Source organism: Crinia signifera, chromosome 1 (genome assembly GCF_055691185.1).
Source record: "Crinia signifera chromosome 1, ASM5569118v1, whole genome shotgun sequence".
NCBI classification, from domain to species: Eukaryota; Metazoa; Chordata; class Amphibia; order Anura; family Myobatrachidae; genus Crinia; species Crinia signifera.
In genome coordinates, this window is record NC_139217.1 from 419,868,539 (window position 1) to 419,893,535 (window position 24,997).

Here is a 24,997-nt window from a genome sequence, read left to right on the forward strand (position 1 = left end):
TTGGGCTGTCTAGCATAAAATGCACAAGTCTCCGAGGGCACCTGCACAGAAGGCCTGCACATGCGCATAAGTGAATATTCGCAGGCCTTCACCATCGGCCCCCATTGCAAATTTGCGACGGGGCGAATCAAAAAGAATGATCTCCTATGTATACATAAATGAAGTCCCCACCCTCCACTCTAGCCGCTCCCCTCTCCTAACCACCAGTACCCATTGTGCCTCCATCCCCTCTCTCTGTCCTGACTACACCCCCTAGCTCCCATACAGTCAACAGTCCTCTCCTGTGTCTGTTTTGTTCCAGATCCCCTGTCCCCCCCTTATGCTCTTCAGTAAAGGGGTTTCCCACTTGCATTAACAATAAGGCCCATTTTTCATTTAGACATATTATGGTAATGTTACCAAGTGGTGGAGTATGGTAGCATGAGGAGGACATACCTAATTTGGTCAGTCGCTGGACCCACCATTTCTGATGACAGCTCTGACAAATACCCCCATTACAAACAGCTCCTACAACATTTTTAGTCAGAGTGGGTTTCAATATAGATGACAATGATAAGAAATGAACCTACTGAAGCCTCTACATAGAAATATGTACAGTGCATTTCCACAAAGCAAGTCTGTCAAGCTGTCAGTTCCCACCCCCTTCCCCTCCTAAGTCAGCCTTCACATCAGAACGGGTTCAGTTGATTTCTCGACGGACATTTTACTGACGGTCATTATACCTATACCCATTTACTGATAGTCAAAACACAGACATTGGTAGTACACTGACATTTATAATGCCGACGTGTTCAACTTACCGACATAGTCAAAATGCCAACATTTAACGTGTCAACATCTGTTTCCGTAGTATTTTTGGTGACTATGTCGATGTGACACCATCTAAGTGTACCCCTGCGCTTGCCATGCTTCGGGAACGGTGTGTCACTTCGCTCGGCACACTATTACTATGGTATTTTTGGTGTTGGTATAATGACCATCAGTAAAACGTCCGTCGGTAAATTGACGGCTATTCATCAGAACGATGTTTACCCGGCCGATGAAGGGGTGAAACGGAGTGACGGAGGATACCATGTGTCATGGCATAGTCAGCGATGTCTTCTGGTGGACACTATGTCGACATTCTGAATGTTGACATAGTAACGGAATACAATTTAACGCACTATAAATACTTCAACTATTACATGAATGTTATTTATATGCCAAGAATTTATTTGTAAATGTCAAATGTTGGCATTACAAGAAATTACATTTAAAAAAAATATGTATAATTAAACACAAACAAGTAATTAATCTGAAATCATAAGTGTTTACTTGAATTAAAAGGTCATACAAAAGCTATTCAAGACTAAAAGGGCAAAAAAAAACAGAATTTTCTTCGACTGGAGCCACTGTGTTCCAAAACAACTTAATACATTCAAAACATCATACGATAGCACGGATATCAGCATATTTCTGTTTATTAACAGATCAGTTCCTTATAAACAAAGGGATGGGATAGATGGAAAGTGAAGCACTTTTTTTGTTTTCGGTGTTATTTTTCTATAACTATTTCTTCGGGTCATGGAGGATCATACGCAACGCTCAGTCTCAGGCCCGGCTGCCATTGTGGATGGAGCCAATACATAGCATTACATTTCCTAGCAATTAGTGGCCTCTCGCCTCAGGGTTGTCACTAGTTCCTAGCAAATTCAAAGACTAATGAAAAATGGTTAACCCTATGAAAATGGCTGTCTTTATGGCACGGATGGCTCCAAAATAATATATGGATATTGCTCAATCACCTCAGATTGTATTCCTTTGTTAGAAACGGATAACATCATACTACATAGATCAGATTTACGGACATAAAACGGTACATTTGCTAATGATAACTCATGGCCTGCTGCAGTAGGCACATTTCCCTCATCTGTTCGCCTGTCTCGTCATTGTGAAACACATTTTAACCTTTCCAAGCTGAACATTAAATGCATTTGAGCCCTTCATCTGTCCTTCAGAACTAATTGTCTATCTCAGACAGTATTTATGGCTAGGGCTGGCCCAGTCATAGTTGCCATGGCATCTGGTTTGCTTTGGTCTTGTAGAAGAGTGGGACAGTAGACGATGACAACATAGTTATGGTTGTACAAACCTTAAAGGTTTTCTTTTATTGTATGAATTATCAAATAATCAAACTTAATGTAATTTTATTAAGTGTTAGAGACAGTCTTCCAACGTGGTCTAGAAATCTCCAGATTTTTTGAAAGCGGCAATATTTTACACTGCAAAAGCAAACTGGTTTTGCAGAGTAAATGATTGCTGCTTTTAAAAAATATATTTCCTTACCAAATCTCTCATCCTATTAAACTGCCCCTAAGTCTCTACATGTAATGCATCACAGAAAAACTGTAACCCACAGTCTAATCAACAAAACAGTACAGATTGAGCCTCCCATAGGGGATGCCAGAGCTTGGGTTGCTTGCGGTCAGAAGGCCAACAGCGGCATTGTAATGTGCAGAATCCGGACACCCAGGGTATAAATATTCTTACACCCCCCCCCCCCCCCCCAACTCCCCCTGCCTGCTGGTTAACCCTTACCTTGCCCACTTAGTGCCTAATCCTTATCCTACCATTCTTATTGCCTAACACTGCCTACACTATAAACATACCCCCCCCCCCCCCCAGCAGCAGCACCCACTATACTGCTTAGACCAGACATGTTCAAACTGTGGCCCTCCAGCTGTTGTGTAACTACACATTCCATTGTCATTATTTTAGCAATCCCTAATAGCAAAACTGTGGCAAGACATGATGGGACTTGTAGTTTCAAAACAGCTGGAGGGCCATAGTTTGGCCATGCCTGGCCTAAGCCAAACCCTCCTCCTAAGCAGTCCCAGCATACGCAAATTTTGGGTGCCACCCATCAGGATCCCAGCTCCGGCATTGCGATCGGTGTTGTGAGTTCCGAGAAAGGTCTTCTTACCAGTATCAGGATTACAGCGTCAGTATTACGACTGCCGGGTTCCCCAACGGCGGTATGCTGACCTCATATACAAAATGCTTGGGAGCAGAAGAATCTTGAATTTTCCATAAATTGGATATTTGCATACCATTTGGGACCAAAGTCTAAACACGAAATGCATTCATGTTTCATATACACCTTAGACACATCGTCTGAAGGTCATTTTATAAAAGATTTTAATAATTTTGTGCATGAAACAAAGTTTGTGTACATTGATTCGTTGAAAAAAAAACGATGTCGCTATATTAGTTCAAAAACACACTAAACATTTTCTATTACTGAATATTGTTTATATTGGATTTTCAGATATGGGAAGCTCATTATAAAATTTATATATTGAACCCTGCTCTAAGCCCCACTTACATCTCTGCTCTTTTTGTACCTTACAGCTGCACAGAGCCCAACAACTATGTGGGGCTGCACTGATAATGTAATGAGTGCAATGGGATCAGAGACTGGGGGCACCAAAACTTTTGTAGGGTACAAAAAACTAGTTTGGCATTGCCAAATTAAAATGACCATTGCTTTTCTCAAGCATTGGCATCTGTTTTACACCCAAATTTTTAGTTTACAATAATCCCAAATGTGAGCTTTAGGACGTCTCGACAGTCGTGTCCTGCCTGTCAATAGGCGAAAAGGGTGTGTGGCCGCATAAACGGCTGTGGATTATCGAGATACGGCTGTGATCGACAATCCTCGGCCGTTCTTGGCAAAACGGGCATGACAGCTTTTAAATTTGGGTCTGTTCTCCCGAGTTGCCTCTTCAATGCTGTCGGGAAAGACAGCATTCAAGAGGCACCCTCTGCTATTTCCCCCGCCCGGAATAGCGGCGGGGATTGAATACCCCCCCTTAATGATCATTAGAACAAGCAAAAACCTTTCATGCACAAAAAACTGCAATCTACAAGAAAGTATCCAAATAACTTGCAATAAACAGCAAGTACTTTACACCTGGCATCCAATATCATTTTTTAGGGACGGTCATTAAGATTTTCCACCAATCGTGTTGCGCCACAAAGGCTCCAATCATGGTTTAGTGATGCTCTTCTCTCCTTAAAACACATTGATGTCCCATAGGGGGCTATTCAATGAAATTGCGGAGATTTCACTCCCAGGGAAAGTGCTCAGGAGCTATTCATTTGCTTCCCAGCATAGGTGCAGAATGAAGAATGAATGCAGCATGTCTGGACTCATAAAAAAGTGTTATCTACATTTGAACAATAATATACACTGCACTCTCCCAACCATAATATGCAACTGATACTAAGTATAATAAGTATCTGTAGGCCACTGAAGTATTGAAAATATATAGATGGATTAATTCTTCCAGTGCTGTGAGAACAACATGACTTGCTTATTTAACCTGTTGTTCAGCTAAGTTTTAAAAATTGACTTATTTATTAAAACAGACAAATCCTTTACCATCAACAATATAACAACACTTCTAGAAAACTATAAAGCTTTACTTAAAGAAACCTATTGTTCTAGTATTAATAATACAGATGTCTTCATACATCTTTGCTGCAGTCATGCCATACAGACCCTTCTTGGCACACCAGTTTATGTGAGACTCAGCTAGCATTGGGCATCTGTCTTGTAGAAAATGTGTGTAAGATGTAACGCAATGCAGCTAGGACGCACCAGGATACTTTGCTTATTGATCTACTATGTGACACTTGTGCGGATGAGTCTCTTAATCTGCAGACAAACTGCTATAATGCAGCAGCCCCGCATTTTCCATACAAAGTTCTAATGGAGATTATATCAGTGGCGTAACTACTAATTCTGCTCCCCCCTGCCGAAAATGCAGGGGGGCGCCCCCGCTAGGTTAAACACCAAACACCACCCCCCCACCCCCCCCCAATGCGGCCGTTACCTTAGCCGTGGCCGCGATTGTGCTGCCGGTGGAGGGGAGCCGGGGTGAGTGAGATGTTACCTCCCGTCTACTGCTGCAAATCAAAAGTGACACTTGGAAAATGTCTGCCTCCAAAAAGCAGACGAAAAACTGTCTGCAGTATGGGGGCAGCCATTTTCCGAGTGTCACTATTTGTATTAGCAGCGCTGCAGCAGTAGCCGGGACTTGGGAGAGCTGGGACCCGGCACAGGCGCTGGCGGCAGAAGGCAGTGAGTAATGTCCCGCAGCCCCCCCCCCGGAGCCCACACCCCCTCAGCGCCTCCCCGCCACCGCGGGGGCTGAGGGAGGATAGTTACGCCACTGGATTATATACAGACCCAATCCCACACATTTATCAAATGTCACATATCAAACTAATAAGCACAGTCTCCAGGTGCATCATGAACACATCGTATGGCATGTAACACACATTGTGGCAACAAAAATACACCTACCAGTGAATTTGCTTGACCAAAGAGCTCATTTGTAGCGGACCTGTGAGGCTTATTAAGGCTAGATATATGAGGACACATCTACACTTGAAGTAAAAAAATTTCAAGATGTCTTAAGAGAAATTTGTATGAACCGTGGCAATAGATACCACTGCAGAGATTATTGAGCACACAACAACTAATATCCCAGGCTTGTTGGATGGTCCGACGTACCCGACTGGTGCAGATCTGGGAAACATTGACTCGCTGTGTAAATCTATGGTCACTCAAGGATGGCTACTCCAACTGAAATGCCAAAGGCGTGTTTCCTGCATACAGGTTTGTATTTTGCAGCTAATACTACTGAGAGAGTTATATATAAGGGACACTACTGTGTAGCATAACATGTTTAAGGTGTACTACTTTGTAGTGTAATGTGAATAAGGGGCACTACTGAGTGATGTAATGTGAATAAGAGGCATTACTATGTGGTGTAATATGGCTCATGGTCACCACATGCAGTGTAATGTGAATAAAAGTGCTAGTGGTTCCACCGCCTCTCCAGGACCACTTTAAGCCCTGCCTGTAGCCATCCAGGAATGCCCAAATATATCACATCTTAATCAGCAATGCGACTCATGTATAAGCAGTGCAACTCAGGAGCATGAGCAGACAAAAACCATCACATTACTGCTGATCTGCAATAGGAGTGCAGTTATTATTTGATGCAGCCCATATTGTGGGAGCACAGGTCACAGCAGAAACGGTCACATGCTCTCAGTGGACCAATCTGCCCCTGCTTTAAACAGTTCGTCAGCTGTGGAGTGTCATTTCTCTGCCCATGAATTTCTATAGCCCTGTCACAATGGACCTTGAAAACTCTTGCAACATGTTTTTTCTTGTGTGTGCCTAGATAAGGAAATCTACAAGACATGGGAAGCTCTATTCTGCCATTTCCTTAATGCTTGACAGGTCAAAACCTTATAAAGTACTTAACACCATGGTATGAAAACATGTGCTCGAATACTTTCACCTATAAACTATTACCTGAACTCCCCACCCCTTTCAAATGATGTACCTAACTAAAAGGATTACAGACAATTATAAGACTTTAACATTCCATTGTACAATGCACAATATAACAAAGTGTATGGGTGAACCATACAAAACAACTTTAAATAAACTTTTTTTTGAGATGTAGAGATCTGTCAAATGTAACCAGCTGTATTTTGGGTGGATTTCATTTTAAAAGCTTATGCAAAGTACTAAACAGAAAAGTACATAGTTCTGTGGTTAAAAACAAAACATAATTCATTCCAATGTTCTAAGTTAGAAACCAAATGCAATACAGACTGATGAATAGGCTGTAATAGCGTACGTACTAAATTAAATTATGCATAGATAGTGACTCATACAGCTAATACCTGGAGATTTTTCCATTCCCAGCCATCCCCAATATGTTGTGAATGCTTCAAAAATTCCATACAATAGTGTCTGAATCTCTGTTCTCCCAGGACAAAGTCATTTTTGCTTTCAGAATCCATACTGGAAGAGCCTGCATATACAAAGAGCATAAAGGTTACTAAATGTGTCTAAAATTATTTATCATAAATATAATCCACCAGATACATTATAAAACAAGGAATGACAAAAAAAAATTAATTTCATTAAATACAATTATTTATTTTTTTATTTACAGTTTCTTATATAGCACAGCAGATTCCGTTGCGCTTTACAATAGTAGACAGTGATAAAAAACTGGGTAACAACAGACAGACTTGGAGGTAGGAGGGCCCTGCTGCAAGCTTACAATCTATAGGGATATAGGAGGGAAACACAATGACAGGCATCAGTAATAGCATAGCAGCCCCACCAAGTTACAAGTCCAGAAGGGAAGCTATATAATACATAAGTGCCTCAGAGGGTTATGCGTGTAGAACTTAAATATGATAGGCTTGCCTGAAGAGGTGAGTTTTCAGGGAACACTTGAAAGTTTGGAGACTATTGTGCATGGAAGGACATTCCATAGGATGGGAGCAGCCCGATGACAGTCCTGTAATAGTGAATGGGAGCTATTGATCCGTGCAGAAGAGAGACGCAGATCATGTGCAGAGCGGAGTGGTCAAGATGGAAGATATTTTGTGATAAGTAAAGAGATATATGCTGGTGCAGTATGGTTAATATATGCGAGTAGAAGTGTTTTATATTGAATACGGTAAGATACCGGCAACCAATGAAGGGACTGGCAGAGCGGATCAGCAGACGATGAGCGTCTTGCCAGGAAGATCAGCCTAGCAGCAGCATTTAAAATGGATTGCAGTGGCCAGAGTCTGTTCTTGGGAAGACCAGTTAGGAGACTATTGCAATAATGAATCCGGGATATAATGAGTGCATGGATAAGGGATTTAGTAGTGTCTTCTGTGAGATAGGGTCGTATTTTGGATATGTTTTTTAGATGTCTGTAACATGATTTGGTGACAGATTGAATGTTGGGAAGAAAGGACAGTTCAGAGTCGAGGATGACCCCTAATCAACAAGCTTGTGGGGTAGGGTGGATTGTCGAGTTGTCAACAGCGATGGAGATGTCAGGATGGTAACTGTTCTTAGTTGGAGGGAATATAAGTAATTCCGTTTTGGAAATATTAAGTTTGAGTTGGCGAGAAGACATTCAAGATGAGATGGCAGATAGACATTCAGAGACTCGGCCCAAAACCACTGGTTTGAGTATCATCTGCATATAAGTGATACTGGAATCCGAAAGAGCTGATTAGTTTGCCAAGAGAGGAAGTATAGATTGAGAAAAGCAGAGGACCTAAGATTGAGCTCTGCGGAACTCCTACTGACAGAGGTAGTGAAGAGGAAGTAGAGTAGAATTAGAAGAATGAAACCTAATATTCCTTTGTTGAACAGTATGAATTTAGAAATAGCTTTCAAAGTTTTTTATTAATATTTGTGCAATCCTATTAATGTCAATCTCTGCCTCACCTAGACTTTGTATGCGCACGACAGCGCCAAAATTATGGATCAGGCGGTCATACCGTAATATATTCCCTGCACCTTCACAGCCAACTAACAGTGGAGGAACCTATATATATTTAGTCTTCATTCTAGCACCCTGCTCCTTGTAAACTCCTTGCAGTTCCTCCTTCCTGCCTGGGGTGTCGCTGTCTGCTGTGGTGTTTCTACAACAGTCTGGTTTGTATCTCAACATTAAGATACAAACCAGATTGTTCTTGAAGCACCACAGCAGACAGCGACACCCCAGGCAGGAAGGGGGAACTGCAAGGAATTTACAAGGAGCAGAGTGCTAGAATGAACACTAATATTGAAAACAGTGACCTATATCACAACATATGCCCATGATATCTGCTGGGTGTCAGGCTGTAAGATAAAATGTCTGTTGGTCTGACAGGATTATTATCGGACCATGCATGCCTGGCATTCGTGTCAAAGGCTATATAGTGCTATTTACGCTGGGCATGTGCAACATTGTTTTGCCTTGTTGCCTCCATTTTTCACATATTAGATCAAATGTTTTTTTTTTTTTTCATTAAATAATTTCTTTTCATTTACTAGGACAATGACAGAAACACCTTTAAACTGAACACAGTGATCAGGGGCTATAAATACGCTGCACTGCTCTGGAGTAGCAGCCCACATTACCCCTCAAATGTGCCGCCGCCAGGACCCGCAAAATGGCTGCCCCCTAACTGCAGACACTTTTTGAGGATGCTAGAGGAGGTGGGGGCCTCCTCTACCATCCTCAAAAACTGGTCATTTTCAAGCAGCAGACAGAAGGAGCGCCAGAACCCGGACTATAGACAAGGAGATTTGTGGGTCACAGCAGCATGGGGGCACATTATAGTTACTGACAGGACCACACACAGAGCATGTTTTGCTTGTCTTCTCACAGAATCGCAAGTGAAGTTATTAGCTCCAAATGTGGCTCTTTTAAAATGTGTCAGTGTGTCACCTGCCGGGTAACCTGAAAAATGTGATCTGTGTGGGTGGGGTCCTGTGAGTTGGAGAACCACTGTGTTCGATTCAAGACAAACCATCCACAGCAGTAATAACCTTTTAAGATGCTGAAAGTAGCAAGGCATACATTTCTACCATAAACAACTTTACCAATTGTGAGGATGTTGAGAAAGAGTCTGTGATGCATAGAATTTGCATCTGAAAGTGGATTTTATAAAGTATTTTACGCACGGGTGGTGGAGACAGGTATTTCCAAATTTGCATTAACGTGGAATTAGTTGCAATCCGTTAGCAATAAGATAGGGTACTTGTTTCCTAGCACGGCGCTCCCGATTTCCATCATACACCATCGCATCTCATCGCATGCAATATAGCGGCATGCGATGTGACCCGATTTTTAATTGTACAAGCACCCTGATGGGTGCTTACAATGTGAAATGTACCCCCATTCTCAACGCCACCCCCACTATCAACACCAAACTGAAGCGTGGCGAGCGCAGGGAGCCCGCGAGGGGCGGCGGTACGCATCCTCCGACCTTTTCATACCTCCACTATCCACGTCGGCGTGGAGTTGATTTTAGATAGTGTGCTCGCCACCGAGCCCGAAGCGTGGCAAACCCCGCGAAGGGACGCGAATTACTTAACATGTATTCCGCGTCCGCTCGCCACACTTTGGGCTCAGTGGCTCGCCACACTATATAAAATCAACTCCACGCTGACATGGATAGTGGGGGTAAGAAAAGGTCGGAGGACACGTACTGCCGCGGCTCGCCACGGGTTGGCATTGATAGTGGGCGTGGCGTGGACAATGGGGGTGCATTTACCATTGTAAGCACCCATCAGAGTTGTACAATTAAAAATCGCATTGCATGCCATTTGCTGGCATGCGATGCTATGCGATATTTAATTGTACAATCAGGGTCATTTTCCCGAATATCGCATTGCATAACATGGCATACCTTATGGCATGGTATGCGATGGGCGCCGTGCTAGGAAACAAGTACCTAAGATAGCTATATAGTAGAAACAATCAGACCATCTGGTTGTGTCTGTAATCTCTGAATCAAGCATTTGCGGAATGTTAAGAGACAGACCTGTATATAAAGGCCCCCATACACTATGCAATGCACCTGCAATTTGGGGTTGTTTCCTGCGATTACAGCGATCAACCACAGGAAAAGAGCCCAAATTGCAGGTGAATGACAGGAGGTCAAATGCAATGAGTGGTCCCATGCACATTGCAACAGAGCCTCTGAGTCACACTGGCTGGAGAAGCAATCTCCAGGATTGCTTCCAAGCCAGACAGGCTTGGCTGGGATCACAAGCAATATTGTATGCGGTACTCTTTACCTAGAAGGGCGCCCATCACGGGCATCGCATGTACATCGCATGCCATTATAATGGCATGCAATGCGACCGATGCCCGCGATTTTACATAGAAAACCATGTTAAAATGTAAATCGCATCGGTCGCATCGCATGCGGCCAAAAAAAATCGCATGCGATTCGACCGACGCGATTACCGCGATTTTACATATGGAACAATGTTAAATGGGTCAATTGACCCGATTTAACATAGGGAACAATGTTAAATGGCCCACAGACCCCAAATAGCCACCCTGGGCCCCCCCAATTGTTAACGCCACCCCACGATCAACGTGAACCCGAAGCATGGCGAGCGGCGGCGGTACGCGTCCTCCGACCTTTTCATACCCCCACTATCCACGTCGGCGTGGAGTTGAGAATAGTGTGGCGAGCGCAGCGAGCCACCGAGCCCGAAGCGTGGCGAGCGCAGCGCGCCCCGCGAGGGGACGCGGATACATGTGAAGCCCGCGAAGGGACGCGTATACCTGTGAAGGTATCCGCGTCCGCTCGCCACACTATCTATTCTCAACTCCACGCCTACGTGGATAGTGGGGGTATGAAAAGGTCGGAGGACGCGTACCGCCACCGCTCGCCACGCTTCGGGTTCACGTTGATCGTGGGGTGGCGTTAACAATTGGGGGGGCACAGGTTGGCTATTTAGGGTCTGTGGGCCATTTAACATTGTTCCCAATGTTAAATCGGGTCAATTGACCCATTTAACATTGTTCCCTATGTAAAATCGCGGTAATCGCGTCGCATGCGATTTTTTGGTCGCATGCGATGCGACCGACGCGATGCCCATGATCAAAATCGTGGGCGCCCTTCTAGGTAAAGAGTACCTTGCGTGCAATAGGACCGCATGCGATCCCGGGCAGCTCAAGTAGACACTGCGTTGTGTGACTTCTCCGTGGGGAGAAGTTGCCTTAATGTATGCAGACCATAAGCAGCACCAAAGAAGTATGTATTTTCACTAACGTCACACACTCGTTATGAAGCTCAAGCCCACTGGAGATCCATGATCCTCTACAACTACAAGGATGCACACCAACAGCGGGAGAAAGCAGCAGAGCTGGCACTCCCACAGCAGAGGTAAGCAGGAAGATCGATGGAAGTCACTGTGGTATAAAGAGGGAGCTGAAGGAGTGACTAAACATTGCAGAACTTAAGGTGGTCAGATAAATGTTGTGGGCAAGGGATGGAAGCCGGCCATACAGGTACATAGACCACTTGAGAACCTAATAGATTTTTTTTCCTTCAAACATTGTAGTTCACGGGTGTCAAACACAAGGCCCGCGGGCCAAATCCGGCCCGCCAGACCTTGTCATTTGGCCCGCGCAAGGAGATAGCATGCAGGGGCAGTGTGTCTAAAGCAGGAGTGCTGCGGGCCGCGTCCGCGGCCGCCTTACCTGTTCCTCCACTGTCGGAGGCCATGATCCTGTAGGCACATATGTATGCGGCTACAGAAACATGGCCACCGGCCTCCACGGCTACGTGGAGGAGGACCCGGCCGCCTGTTCCCTCTGATGCCCGGCAGTGACAGACACTGGGTGGGGACGTCATGACGATGACGCCGCCCGCCCATGCGTCTGTAGAGAAGTAGGAGCAGGCAGGGAAGCTGGACCGGGAGTCGGGGACAGTGTGGCCGCAGCAAGCAGTGAAGAAAAGCTGGAAGCCGCAGCAGCTGCAGGACAGACGGAGAAACATTAAGTGAGGATGAGGATCACACTCACAATAAAAAAAATATATATATCTGCTGTTTCCTGAGGTGTCCCCGTGTATAATAATAATGCCATGACACCACAGGCTGCTCCTCCTGTATAATCATTTATGTGTCATGGCATTACTTTTATTATATTATACAGGGGGAGCAGTCTGTGGTGTCATGGCATTATTATTATACAGGGGGAGCAGCCTGTGGTGTCATGGCCTTCATTTTATATTATACAGGGGGAGCAGCCTGTGGTGTCATGGCATTATAATTATACAGGGGGGCCTACAGATACAACCGGCCCTTTGAGGGTGACCAAACTGCTGATGCGGCCCCCGATGAATTTGAGTTTGACACCCCTGCTGTAGTTGCTCCTCAGGAGGCTTCATTTTTTTTCAAGTAGCTCACACCCCAATTAAGGTTGTTGACCACTTACCTATAATTTTAATTATAGAGATTTTGGGGTCATTTCAATTAGCCACAAGCCCACCCCACAAGAAAGTGTACGTAAATGATGCACTTGCTCTGAGATTAGAGATCAGGGGCAGCAAATGAGCTATTACAGTGGCACATAACAAGGCTCACACCCAATCAAATGTCATAAAATACCATTCAGATTACCATATGATAGATAGCAGCATCATCATCATCTTCTAGTCATCTATAGTCTCCATAATTTAGGACTCTGTGTATTGTGTGTTCTTTATCTGACACATGCCTGCGACACCAACGAGTAAATTTACTAAAGCTCCTAAAAATGTGCTGGTGTTGCCCATAGCAACCAAGCACATTCTATAATTTTGCTATTGCCAAATAAATAAAACAATAAACAGAATCTGATTGGTTGCTATGGGAAACATCACCAACTGTCTTCTTCAGAATCTTTTTTTTAATCTTCCCCTATAATTTACTAACTGATGGTATAATGTATCAGTTACCAAATAAATGATTGGCTGCTACTAATACTTAATTCTTATGTCATCATTTACACCTGTTTTTCGTAGCATGTCTCTGCCCAAACCATGCTCTGCTGTAAGCAGCCAGTGCACTTCCTTCCTTAAATTACTGAGGACATTGGCAACACTGTACTATGCATCTAGTAGGGGCATCATACAGAGTAACATAAGTTCATGTAAAGTCTCTGTGTTTTCTCATTTGCACCTGTAATACTGCAGTATTTAAACAAGGATACATCACAGTCACATCCCCTGACACACTGCACCTAGAGCACTCACATGACGACTTCCTGCTCTGTCTCTCTGCTGCTGCTGCTGCTGTTGCTGCACACACCATGCTACACTCACAGTCTCTCCCAGCATCCCTCACTACACGCTACCGTAATACACTGCATACTGCCGCCCGCAGGATGCACTACCGTAGTACTTAGAATATGGGAGATGTAGATGTACTTGAGCTTTAGTAGCAATGCAAAAGGTACAGTATAACAAGCATTAGAGTCTAATCGTTATACTAACACTGTATTAAATGGACAACTTGTATTGAGGACTTATTCAGATGGGAGATAACACACGCTCAGGACAAGTCTAACTTGAAGTACAAGGGGAAAATAAATTGTAGTACGACTTTCAGGTTTACTTAAAATTTGTATTACAGTAACTTTTTTTAATTTTTTTGAACCAGCACCCCATCCTCTCTTCTGTACCTCTGTTGATCGCCTATCTCTCTTTTCTCTCTCTCTCTTTAATTTAGACTAGGGGTTGCTATCAGTGTGCTCACTACTGATGGTACATTTTATGTAACTAGCACTACAGGGCATGATATGTAACTGGCACTACTGGGCGACAAGATAAGTAAATGGCACTACTGGGGACAATATAAGTAAATGGCACTACTGGGGACAAGATAAGTAAATGGCACTACTGGGGACAAGATATGTAACTGGCACTACTGGGGACAAGATAAGTAAATGGCACTACTGGGGACAATATAAGTAAATGGCACTACTGGGGACAAGATAAGTAAATGGCACTACTGGGGACAAGATATGTAACTGGCACTACTGGAGACAAGATAAGTAAATGGCACTACTGGGGACAATATAAGTAAATGGCACAACAGGGTACATGATATGTAACTGGCACTACTGGGGACAAGATCTGTAACTGGCACTACTGGGGACATGATATGTAACTGGCGCTACAGAGTACATGATATGTAACTGGCACTACTGGGGGTATGATATTACTGTAAGTGGCACTACTGGAGGCATGATATGTAACTGGCACTACTGGGGACATGATATGTAACCACTACTGTGCAGTTTATATGTAACTGGCACTACTGGGGACATAATATGTAACTGGCACTACTGGGGACATTTGTATCTGACACTACTGGGGACAAGATATGTAACTGGCACTACTGGGGACATAATATGTAACTGACACTACTGGGGACAAGATATGTAACTGGAACTACTGGGACAAGATCTGTAACTGGCACTTCTAGGGACATGCAATGTAACTGGCACTACTGGGGACATAATATGTAACTGGCACTACTGGGGACATTATATGTAACTGGCACTACTGGGGACATCTGTATCTGCCACTACTATGTGCAAGATAATGAACTTCGCAGGTATACGCAGCTCCGCGCTTCACAGGTATACGCGTCCCCTCGCGGGGCTCGCTGCGCTCGGGCTCGCCACACTTTATATTCTCAACTCCACGCCGACGTGGATAGTAGGGGTATGAAAAGGTCGGAGGACGCACACTGACGCCACTCGCGGGCTCGCTGCGCTCGCCACGCTTTGGGTTGGCGTCAATGGGGGTTGTGGGGTGACTAATCAAGTCCATCTCATCTTGTGCCATTATAATGGCACAAGACTGAAGCGATGCTCCCAATTTCAATGTTAAAAATATTTTAACATTGAAGCCTATGGCAAAATCGCGTCCATCGCGTCGGGGGCCATGTTAATGCACGCGGGGCCATGTTAATGATTGTGGCCATGCTAGGAAACAAGTACCTTCAAAACTTCAGTGCCTGACATAATTCACACACTTTGGGGCTGATTTAGACCTGTTCTCTAGGCTCTGTATGTTCGCAGCCTTTGCGAACATAGAAACACTGCCTGGCCGAATGGCTATTGTGCCCCCAGCCCTCCCTTCCCGGAGCGAACGGCTCGGCGAGTATGAAATTTGCCCATGCCGTTCACTCCTGGGGTTTCCACATGCACATAATCGCACATGCACAAACTTGTCTGAATTGGCTCCTTTGTTTAATATATTTGTGTGACTTTCATGTGGCTGATGTGTTTATACAACATAAATGCCTTTTGTGTTCACACCTGGGTCCAGTCCTCAACACACCTCACTGAAATATAAAAAGATGGTACTTGTTTCCTAGCACGGCTCCTAGATTTTCTACATACGGTACCGTACTGAAATCGCGTTGCATGCCGCGTTATAGAGGCATGCAATGCGATTTCAGTACCCATCCCATTCCCGCTCACTGTCATTCCCGCCCCCTGTTGGATTCTCTCAGAAATCACTCTGAGGTGATTTTCTGTGAGTAGTGGAAGCATCACTCAGAGCTCCTTCTGTTTTATTCATCTGATATTGAAATCTATTGACATGGCAGCATCATTAGACATATTTATGTTGCCTCAGTCCGAGGAGAAGGCCATAAGGTTTTTTCAAGACCACGGACTTCTTCCAGTCGCGCAGAATTGAGCAAATGGGCACATAATGCGCCTCTCAGTTAAGGAGGCGATGTGGCGGGGCCACGTAAAAGTCTGCCGACTTATGGTGAGCCTAAGAAAAGCGCACTGGTTCCCAGGCTGCCGCTTACCATTTATTAAGTTGGTGCATTTCTTGTACACGTGGACACAGGAACTGACGTCTATAGAGTATTGTGCGCAGCAGGTCCACATCCCCAAAAAACCACAGTGCTGTACAACCGCTGGGTGCGGGAGGCATGTGCCCTTGATATAATGGCGCAGCCACAGCGCCACATCGGTGGACCAGGAATGATTGTGGAATGTGACAAAACATTATTTGTCAAGCGCAAAAATAATGCTGGACAGAGTGGGTTTTTGGTGGTATATGCCGGGAAAGTGGACAGTGTTTTGTGGAAATGGTGGCCAACCGTGATGCGACCACATTGATGAACTGCATTCCATAATATAGAGCCGGGTACAAATGTGTATACAGACTGCTGGAGGGCATATAGCACTCAACAGTTAGAACTGGCAGGATACCACCATTTTACTGTCAATCACAGATACAATTTCATTGACCCAGCAACAGGGGTGCACACGCAAACTATTGAGAGATTGTGTGGCCAATGTAAATGGCGCAACAAGCCCCAAAGAGGAACAGCGAAACATGAGCTGTAATCATATCTAATCGAGTTCATGTGGCGAAAGACATTAGGAGCTGAGGAGCCTTTTGTACGCATTGTGGAACCACTTAGGGCCTTATTCTGCTTGGTGTGGTCCATTCCGCATTCTTTCGGAGGGCGCATTTTAGCCGTCTGCGCATGCATAGGCAACACTATGCGCATGTGCAACGTAGTGTCTCCGCACTCGTTCTCACCAAGACTGTCCTGAAATGTGCACCGAATTGGCTCGGGAAATATGGGCCTCATGTGGGCGTACACAAGGGCGCGGTTTCAAAACTGGGCATAAATCTGGGCTTACACGTCAGAGTGCACAAACTGTGGTAGGCGTGCATTCAGACAGGACACCGACTGCAAGTGAACCAACATGCATGAAATATGCGGTGTCCATAAGCAAGTTTCAGTTTGCGGAGATCACTTGTTCATGCGCTAGGCATTCGGTTCGCCCAATTAGTACGCCCGCACCTGAAGCACTCTCAGCTGACCACAATACAATCCACTCCTCTACGGATTAGTGATTAATTACACTCTTTTCACAGGTTCAATTGGAACCACTAAGACAGGTAAAGGGGCAACAATGAAGTAATACCACTTAACATGGTGTAAGGGTTAATCGAAAGTGCTAGTAATGTGTTTAAGTATCAATTAGGAATTAATTGATTACATTTACAAATAAACCATTTTTTATGAAGTTGGCTAATTGCATAAGTGTGTCATGTTGCAGATGCATGAGTTCCAAATAGAGTAGTGAGGTTTGCGGAAATACACCAAATCTGTGCGTACGGCCAGCTTCCCGTCCGTTCGAATGCGGTAAGCCCGTGCAAAATCTTTGTGTTCCCACCGCACACACACGTTTGGATGAAGTCCGAAGACACTCCCCTTTCTTAGTGAGTCCGTCCGAAGGGATGCGGACAACCTGTGGGCGTGTGTTCTTAGAATGTCCGCACGGCGTGGCGTTCGGTCAGTTCCGAAAGAATTCATGTTTTCTTAATATTATCATTAATTGTTCTAATCGATGTTATTAATTATTTATAATTATTTCATGAAATTATTTAAGTAAATATCAGTTTAGCGTTAACAGAGTCATTACTGACAGATATATGATAATGCAGGTGTGAAAGTGTTCCTAAAACACCTCCACTGTCCACGCCACCCCGAAGCGTGGCGAGCCACGCGAGGGGCGGCGGAACGCGTCTTCCGACCTTTTCATACCCCCACTATCCACGTTGACATGGAGTTGATTTTATATAGTGTGGCGAGTCACCGAGCCCAAAGCGTGGCGAGCGCACGCGGATTAGTTTGCATGTATTCCGCGTCCCCTCGCTGGGCACGCTTCGGGCTCGGTGGCTCGCTGCTCTCACCACACTATATAAAATCAACTCCACGCCAATGTGGACAGTGGAGGTATGAAAAGGTCGTAGGACGCGTTCCGCCGCCCTTCGCGGGGCTCGCCACACTTCGGGGTGGCATGGATAGTGGAGGTGTTTTAGGAACACTTTCACACCTGCATTATCATTTATCTGACACAGTAATGATGCAGTTAACGCTAAACTGATATTTACTTAAATAATTTCATGAAATAATCATAAATAATTAATAACATCGATTAGAACAATTAATAATAATATTAAGAAAACATGAACTTTTAAGAAGACAATAATAATCTACAAATTTAAACACACTTAATCGTCCTTGGGGAGCAGTTTAAGTGGTTCCACAATGCGTTCAAAAGGCTCCTCAGCTCCTAATGTCTTTTGCCACATGAACTCGATTCGATATGATTTCAGCTCATGTCTCGCTGTTCTTCTTTGGCGTTTGTTGCAACAGTACAGCAATGGTTGCTTGCTGTGCTCGCCACGCTTTGGGGTGGCGTGGATACTGGGGGTGAAGCAAAACAACATTGCATCACATCTCATAGTAAGCACCCATCACATCTCATGGCATGGGTGCTTGTACAATGAAATATCGCATCGCATCGCATTTGGTGCCATGCGATCCTATGCGATATTTCATTGTATAAGCACTCCTGTGCACTTAACATGGGCATCGCACGCATCGCGCAGCACTATACACGGTACGTGATGCGATGCAATTTTCATATGCAAAATAGCCCACTAAGCTATTTGCTTAGTGGGCGCCATGCTAGGAAACAAGTACCAAAAATATTCTTAAACGCAGAATAATCCATTATCCAAAATGTTTTTGTTCCTGAGCATTTTGGATATGGGATTCTCAACCTGTATCATGTTGCATGTTTTGTAATAGATGTAGTAGATACAGCTGTAACCTCACCAAATGTTTCCATTCTTTTAATAAAGTCTTAAACTTTTGCTTCTTTTGTACTAGTACGCAGAGATATACCTCCATTCTCAACAACAGCTGATTTTATCTGAGCCATATGATAAGGAATGTCTGACAGAAGTGCAGCCTAATTCAAAGGCAGTGACTGATCTGTGAAGAAATTGGCTTTATAATATTCTAGAGTTCTAAAGCTAAACTTAGAAGACATTATCAAGTACTGCATATATTGCACTCCTGTGTACCTAACTTTGTTTAATGGTTGCTATTTACAAAGAACTTTTTTTTTTTAAATAGAGTCATTTTTATTAAGTTATAGCAGTTACATAACCTAAATATACAGGCACATTTTCTTCGGCGATACAGGAACAGGCATTAACAGCCACTGGCACCGAATAGAAGGACATCCTCCCTCCCTCCGCAGCATGCCGCCCGCCCATCCTCCCTCCCTCCGTAGTCTGCCGCCCGTCCATCCTCCCTCCCTTCGTAGCGTGCCGCACGCCCATCCTCCCTCCCTCAGTAGTCTGCCACCCGCCCATCCTCCCTCCGTAGCATGCTGCCCGCCCATCCTCCCTGCCTCCGTAGCGTGCCGCCTGCCCACCCTTCCTCCCTCCATAGTGTGCCATGCGCCCATCCTCCCTCCCTCCATAGCGTGCCGCTCGTCCATCCTCCCTCCGTAGTCTGCCGCCCGCCCATCCTCCCTCCCTAGCATACCACCTGCCCATCCCTCCCTTCATAGTCTGCCGCCCACCCATCCCTCCCTCTGTAGTGCCACCCACCCTTTCAATGGGTAGTGCTGGCTGCGTCAACAAAAGATAACAGTCTTCAGTAGTTCACTGGTGGCACTTCATAGCCAAGGCAATCCTCTTTTTCCTTGTTGCAGAACAGCTGTATATACTGTATGTGTTCATAAAGCATTTCATGGGCGTCCCCCAGTGGCGTAACTATGCTGGTGGCTTGGAGGAGCCAGAGCCAGCAGGGTCTGCCTGGGTGCCGAAAATAATTGAGCCACGGCTGCTGCCACATTGGACAAGCAGTACTGCACCACTCGGGAACAGGCATTGACAGCCGCTGGCGCTGAATAGAAGGACATCCTCCCTCCACAGCGTGCTGCCCGCCCATCCTCCCTCCCTCCGTAGTGTGCTGCCCGCCCATCCTCCCTCCCTCCGTAGTGTGCCATCCATCCTCCCTCCCTCCGTAGTGTGCCGTCCATCCTCCCTCCGTAGTGTGCCGCCCACCCATCCTCCCTCTTCTCGTAGTGTGCTGGCCGCCCATTCTCCCTTCCTCCGAAGCATGCCGTCCGCCCATCCTCCCTCCCTTCGTAGTCTGCCGCCCGGCCATCCTCCCTCCCTCTGTAGTCTGCTGCCCGCCAATCCTCCCTCCGTAGCATTCCGCCCGCCCATCCTCCCTCCCTCCGTAGCGTGCCGCCCACCCATCCTCCCTCCATAGTCTGCCGCCCGCCTATCCTCCCTCCCTCCGTAGCGTGCCGACTGCCCATCCTCCCTACCTCCATAGCCCGCTCATCCACCCTTTCAATGGGTAGTGCTGGCTGCGTCAACAAAAGCAGTGCCCTAACTATAGCCCTGCAGCCCCCGCAGTGGCGGGGAGGCGCTGAGGGGGTGTGGGCGCCGAGGGGGCTGTGGGACTATTATTACTACTCACTGCCTTCTGCTGCCAGCGCCTGGGCCGGGTCCCAGCTCTCCCGGGTACTGCTGCAGCGCCGCTAGTACAAAAAGTGACACTCTGAAAATGGCTGCCCCCATACTGCAGACAGTTTTTCGTCTCTCACTTTTCATTTTCCAAGTGTCACTTTTCAGTAGCAGCAGTAGCCGGTAGAGCCGGGACCAGGCGCAGACGGATGCGGCAGGAGGTAACACACACACCCCGCTGCACCCTGGCTCCCCTCCACTGGCAGCACAATCGCGGCTGAGGTAACGGCCGCACGCAGAATTATTAGCTACGCCACTAAACAAAAGGTAACAGGAAGCCTGAATCTGATAGGACATTAGAGGAGAGGGAGGGGGGACGCCAGAAACTATTTAGGCAGGGGGAAGCACATTTTATAGTTATGCCACTGGCATCTCCATGCAGACTCTAGGCATTCCCATGCAAATGCAGTAGTGCAAATGCACGCAGTGTGCTGGGGAAAGGTGGCTGACATCACATGACGTCAGCCGACTGTCCTGTCTTTATCCCGGAGCCCTGGGATTCAGTAAGCTGCAATCTTCCCAATGATCACGTGACTGCCGACACATGGAGGACACCGCTGGAGCTGCCAGGAGAAGTTAAGTGACCGCTTGGCCATCAGGACGAAATGCCAACAGTCTAACATGTCAACATTTCAACACTACATGATGAATGTCAACATTATGGCCTTGTGTTATATGACTAATGTTAATATTTTGTACTCAATCCATTTACTACACATACGTTAAGGGGGAAATTTACTAATATGAAAAACCTAGTTTTTCGTATTAGTATTTTTCCTACGACTGCATACGACTGTTTCAGTCGTATGCTTTGTCGTGTTCCGGAGGGGGATTTACAAAGCAGTCATATACGACTACTTTGTAACGTACTAATTCGTATTAGCTGGCCATATATAAGGCCGCTAATACTGTGGGGGGGACCCCACGCTGTTTTTTTTATTTATTTTTCCTTTTTTTTTTACACCTTGCAGCCTGCACGGATCTGACTGATCCGTGCAGGCTGCAAGGTGTAAAAAAAAAAGGAAAAATAAATAAATAAAAAAAACAGCGTGGGGTCCCCCCCACAGCCATAACCAGCACCAGGCTGAAAGAGCCGGGGCCGGTAATTAAAAATTAGGGAACCCGACAAATAGGGGTTCCCCGATTTTTAACAACCAGCCCCAGGCTCCAGGTCCGGGGCTGGTTCCCAAAATACGGGGGACAAAATGACTAGGGGCCCCCCTGCACCTCTTCTCAGTTCTGGGGCTGGTTGTTAAAAATCGGGGAACCCCTATTTGTCGGGTTCCCTGATTTTTAATTACCGGCCCCGGCTCTTTCAGCCTGGTGCTGGTTACGGCTGTGGGGGGGACCCCACGCTGTTTTTTTTAATTTATTTATTTTTCCATTTTTTTTTTACACTAAAGCTTGCACGGATCTGACTGATCCGTGCAGGCTAAAGCCAAATACGACAGGACAATCAAGGTGTATTTTCCTGCCATATTTTCGTGGCTGTTACACCAATTAGCAGCCGTATTATCAGTACGGCTGCTTAGTAAATCAGGAACCACCATTCTTTTGAATGGTGATTCCTGTCGTATTCTATCGATGGTGTAGACATTCGTATTTGTAAATACAAATACGAATGTGCCATCTTTAGGAATATGAATTGCTGTATTTTCGGGATAGTAAATCCCGAAAATATAAATGTGTAAAAAATAGGTGTATTTCTGCCTACGAATACACCTATTTTTTACGAATTCATATTAGTAAATTTCCCCCTATGTGTCCTATTCTAAAATGTCTGTTTTTATAGCTATCCCTTTAGAAACTTAATAAGGAACACATTACTGTCTCATCATATGTTTTTCATGTCACAAACGACAAATGAAGTAATACTGCACCTTTGATTCATTTGGTGAGAAGACTACTGTATATACAGTATAAATTAGTTATATCCTAAGCATATGATAAGCTCACCACTATAGTGTGATATATTTAAATTGATATGATAATCTTGGGTAAATGATTTTACTATCCTGGAAGAGATACAAGCAGATAACAGACAATCACTATTTCCTGCAAAATTCGGATTCTCCTATGTAAGAGCGGAATTATTCTCTCTTGCATTTTAAAGATCTTTTATAAAAATTCAGTTCACGCGTTCTCTGTGTTACACTGGCTACTCTGAAGTCCCTGTGCTCTCTTTGGAAACAGCTCTTTGGTAAAACAGCAGCTCCAGGATGTTCAGGCTGCCAAGTTATTCCACCTTGGAAAAATATATAATGCTTTGATTTAGGTTAAGAAAGTAAATACAATCAATACATAAAGGGTCATACACAAGGAGCAATTTTATGCTCTTTTCTAAGCAATCTGACTAGATCGCTTAGAAAGCAAGCACAGATCGCTCCGTGTGTATACCCCGAGCAATTACGATACACGGTCCCGCACGTTGCTTTCGCCCGCGAGTTAAGTCAGTGCATGCAATTGTGATCTACATTATCCTGGACCACTAACCTGCTTATTTTTGTTCTTAGGTAAAATCGCTTAGCACACTGCATGTGTATGGGCTCTCTATGGGTGAGCTAGACACAGGGAAATCGCCTACCTTAAATAGCTTAGCAAAAACACTTAGCACATATCTCAATGTGTGTAAGTTTATGTATTTTTTTAGTCACCACTATTCATTTGGACATCTGGGCAGGGATGCCTACCCTCCAGGAATGGCCGGGAGGCTCCCGAAAATCGGGTCCCCCTCCCGGCCCCTCGGAATGGTAGGCAACCCTCCCGATACCTCCGGAACCCCCTGAATCTCCCTAGCCGCAGCTGTAATTTACCACGATTTGTGGCTTTCTGGGTAGTGGCAGGGCAAAATATGCAAATCACACCATTAAGCCTTACCCCCTCCCCGCAAATTGAGAGATTTACCGTACTGGGGGCGGGGCTTGATGACTTCTACATCATTTATTTATTGTGGAGCTGGTGAATGGGATTACTCACCTTTTTAATGCGATAAATAAAGTGTTTTGTCTTAATGTAATAGTAACCATGACTTTGAGATGACATGGACCTGCAAGACCAGACAAGATGCAGAATGTGAGTGTGCAGCAATGAACGTGCCAGGTGACACATTGTACATTTGCCCAGATTCACTGCACTGTTAAGGGCCCCATACATCAGCAATTAATTGTGACAATTTTCAGATATGGAGATGATTGCCACAATTAATTTTAGATGTGTGGGCTCCCCCTTTTGGCAATCCCAATCAAAATCGCCAATCGATTGCTTAATCAGGTTTTTAAACATGTTTAATAATTTGGTATTATCTGCAGATCTTTTTTTATATGTGTGGGCATTCCCAATTCGTCTTCTTCATCTATTTACATTATGAACAGCTGAAATGACAATCGATTGGGGCAATTTCCAAATATGAAGATGCAATCTTTAGATGGAAAAATCTGCCGATCACTGAAATAAATCTGTAATGTGTGGGCAAAGTCAGATACATTGTAAAATCCATTTATCTGGCCAAAAATCCCTATATCTGAAAATCCATAAATTGTGATTGCTGATGTATGGGGCCCATTAGATTACATTCTTTCTGTTTTATAACCGACCCTAAAAGGGTAAACGTATTTAGGGGTGCTGACAGGTTAGCCGTGCCCCTTTAAAATGGTTGGGGTGTGGCCACTGGGTGGGGCCTTCAGATGTGGCGAGGCCACGCCCCGTGAAAAAAGTAAACAAGATGGAGATGTCTGGGGGGAGAGATGACAGGCTGCCACCTTAGCACAGAATCTCTCCCCAGCTCAGCATACGCTGCTCAGTAGCTCCATGCAACTGCGGGACCCATGCCCCTTGTCACGAACCTGACTTGTTTCACATTTATTTCCTGATGCTGGTCTGGTTCCTAGCTGCTGCTGTTGCAGCTGCTTTCCATTCCTCAGTGATTAACTCCAATGAAGCTTCCTGAGTTCTGCACTAGTCACATGTTCCAGGTACTCAAGGTATAATTCTTAGTTCTGGCTGCTGCTGCAGCTGCAGACAATTAGCAATCACCTGGAGGAATATAAGCCAGCTTCCCAGAGTCCTCCTTGCCTTGAACAACTGTTCATTCTGCTTCCTGAGTGGTTACCCCAGAGACAGAGAGTTCCAAGGCTCCTGGTTATCCAGTCTCCAGTGATCCCATCTCCAAGTGTCCTGCTGCTTCTGCTGCTACTTACCTGGTTCCGGTCATCTCCAGAGACTCCTGCTAATTCCATCCTGCGGTTGAGTGAGC

The 24,997-nt window shown here is 45.2% G+C and overlaps 1 protein-coding gene across 2 annotated transcripts in view; it reads right to left on the reverse strand.

The window, feature by feature from the left end:
- The window catches only part of ATG10 (autophagy related 10), a 138,094-nt gene that overhangs the window by 88,106 nt on the left and 24,991 nt on the right, over nucleotides 1–24,997 (reverse strand). The window contains exons 1-2 of one of the 2 annotated variants that reach the window (XM_083151846.1): nucleotides 13,612–13,685; nucleotides 6,751–6,881 (exon numbers count right to left, since the gene is read on the reverse strand). In XM_083151846.1, coding sequence (XP_083007972.1) covers nucleotides 6,751–6,881; nucleotides 13,612–13,669 — 189 coding nt within the window. In that variant the 5' untranslated portion in view covers nucleotides 13,670–13,685. Of the gene's footprint in view, nucleotides 1–6,750; nucleotides 6,882–13,611; nucleotides 13,686–24,997 lie in introns of those variants that run through there. The other variant, XM_083151848.1, reaches the window with a different exon arrangement.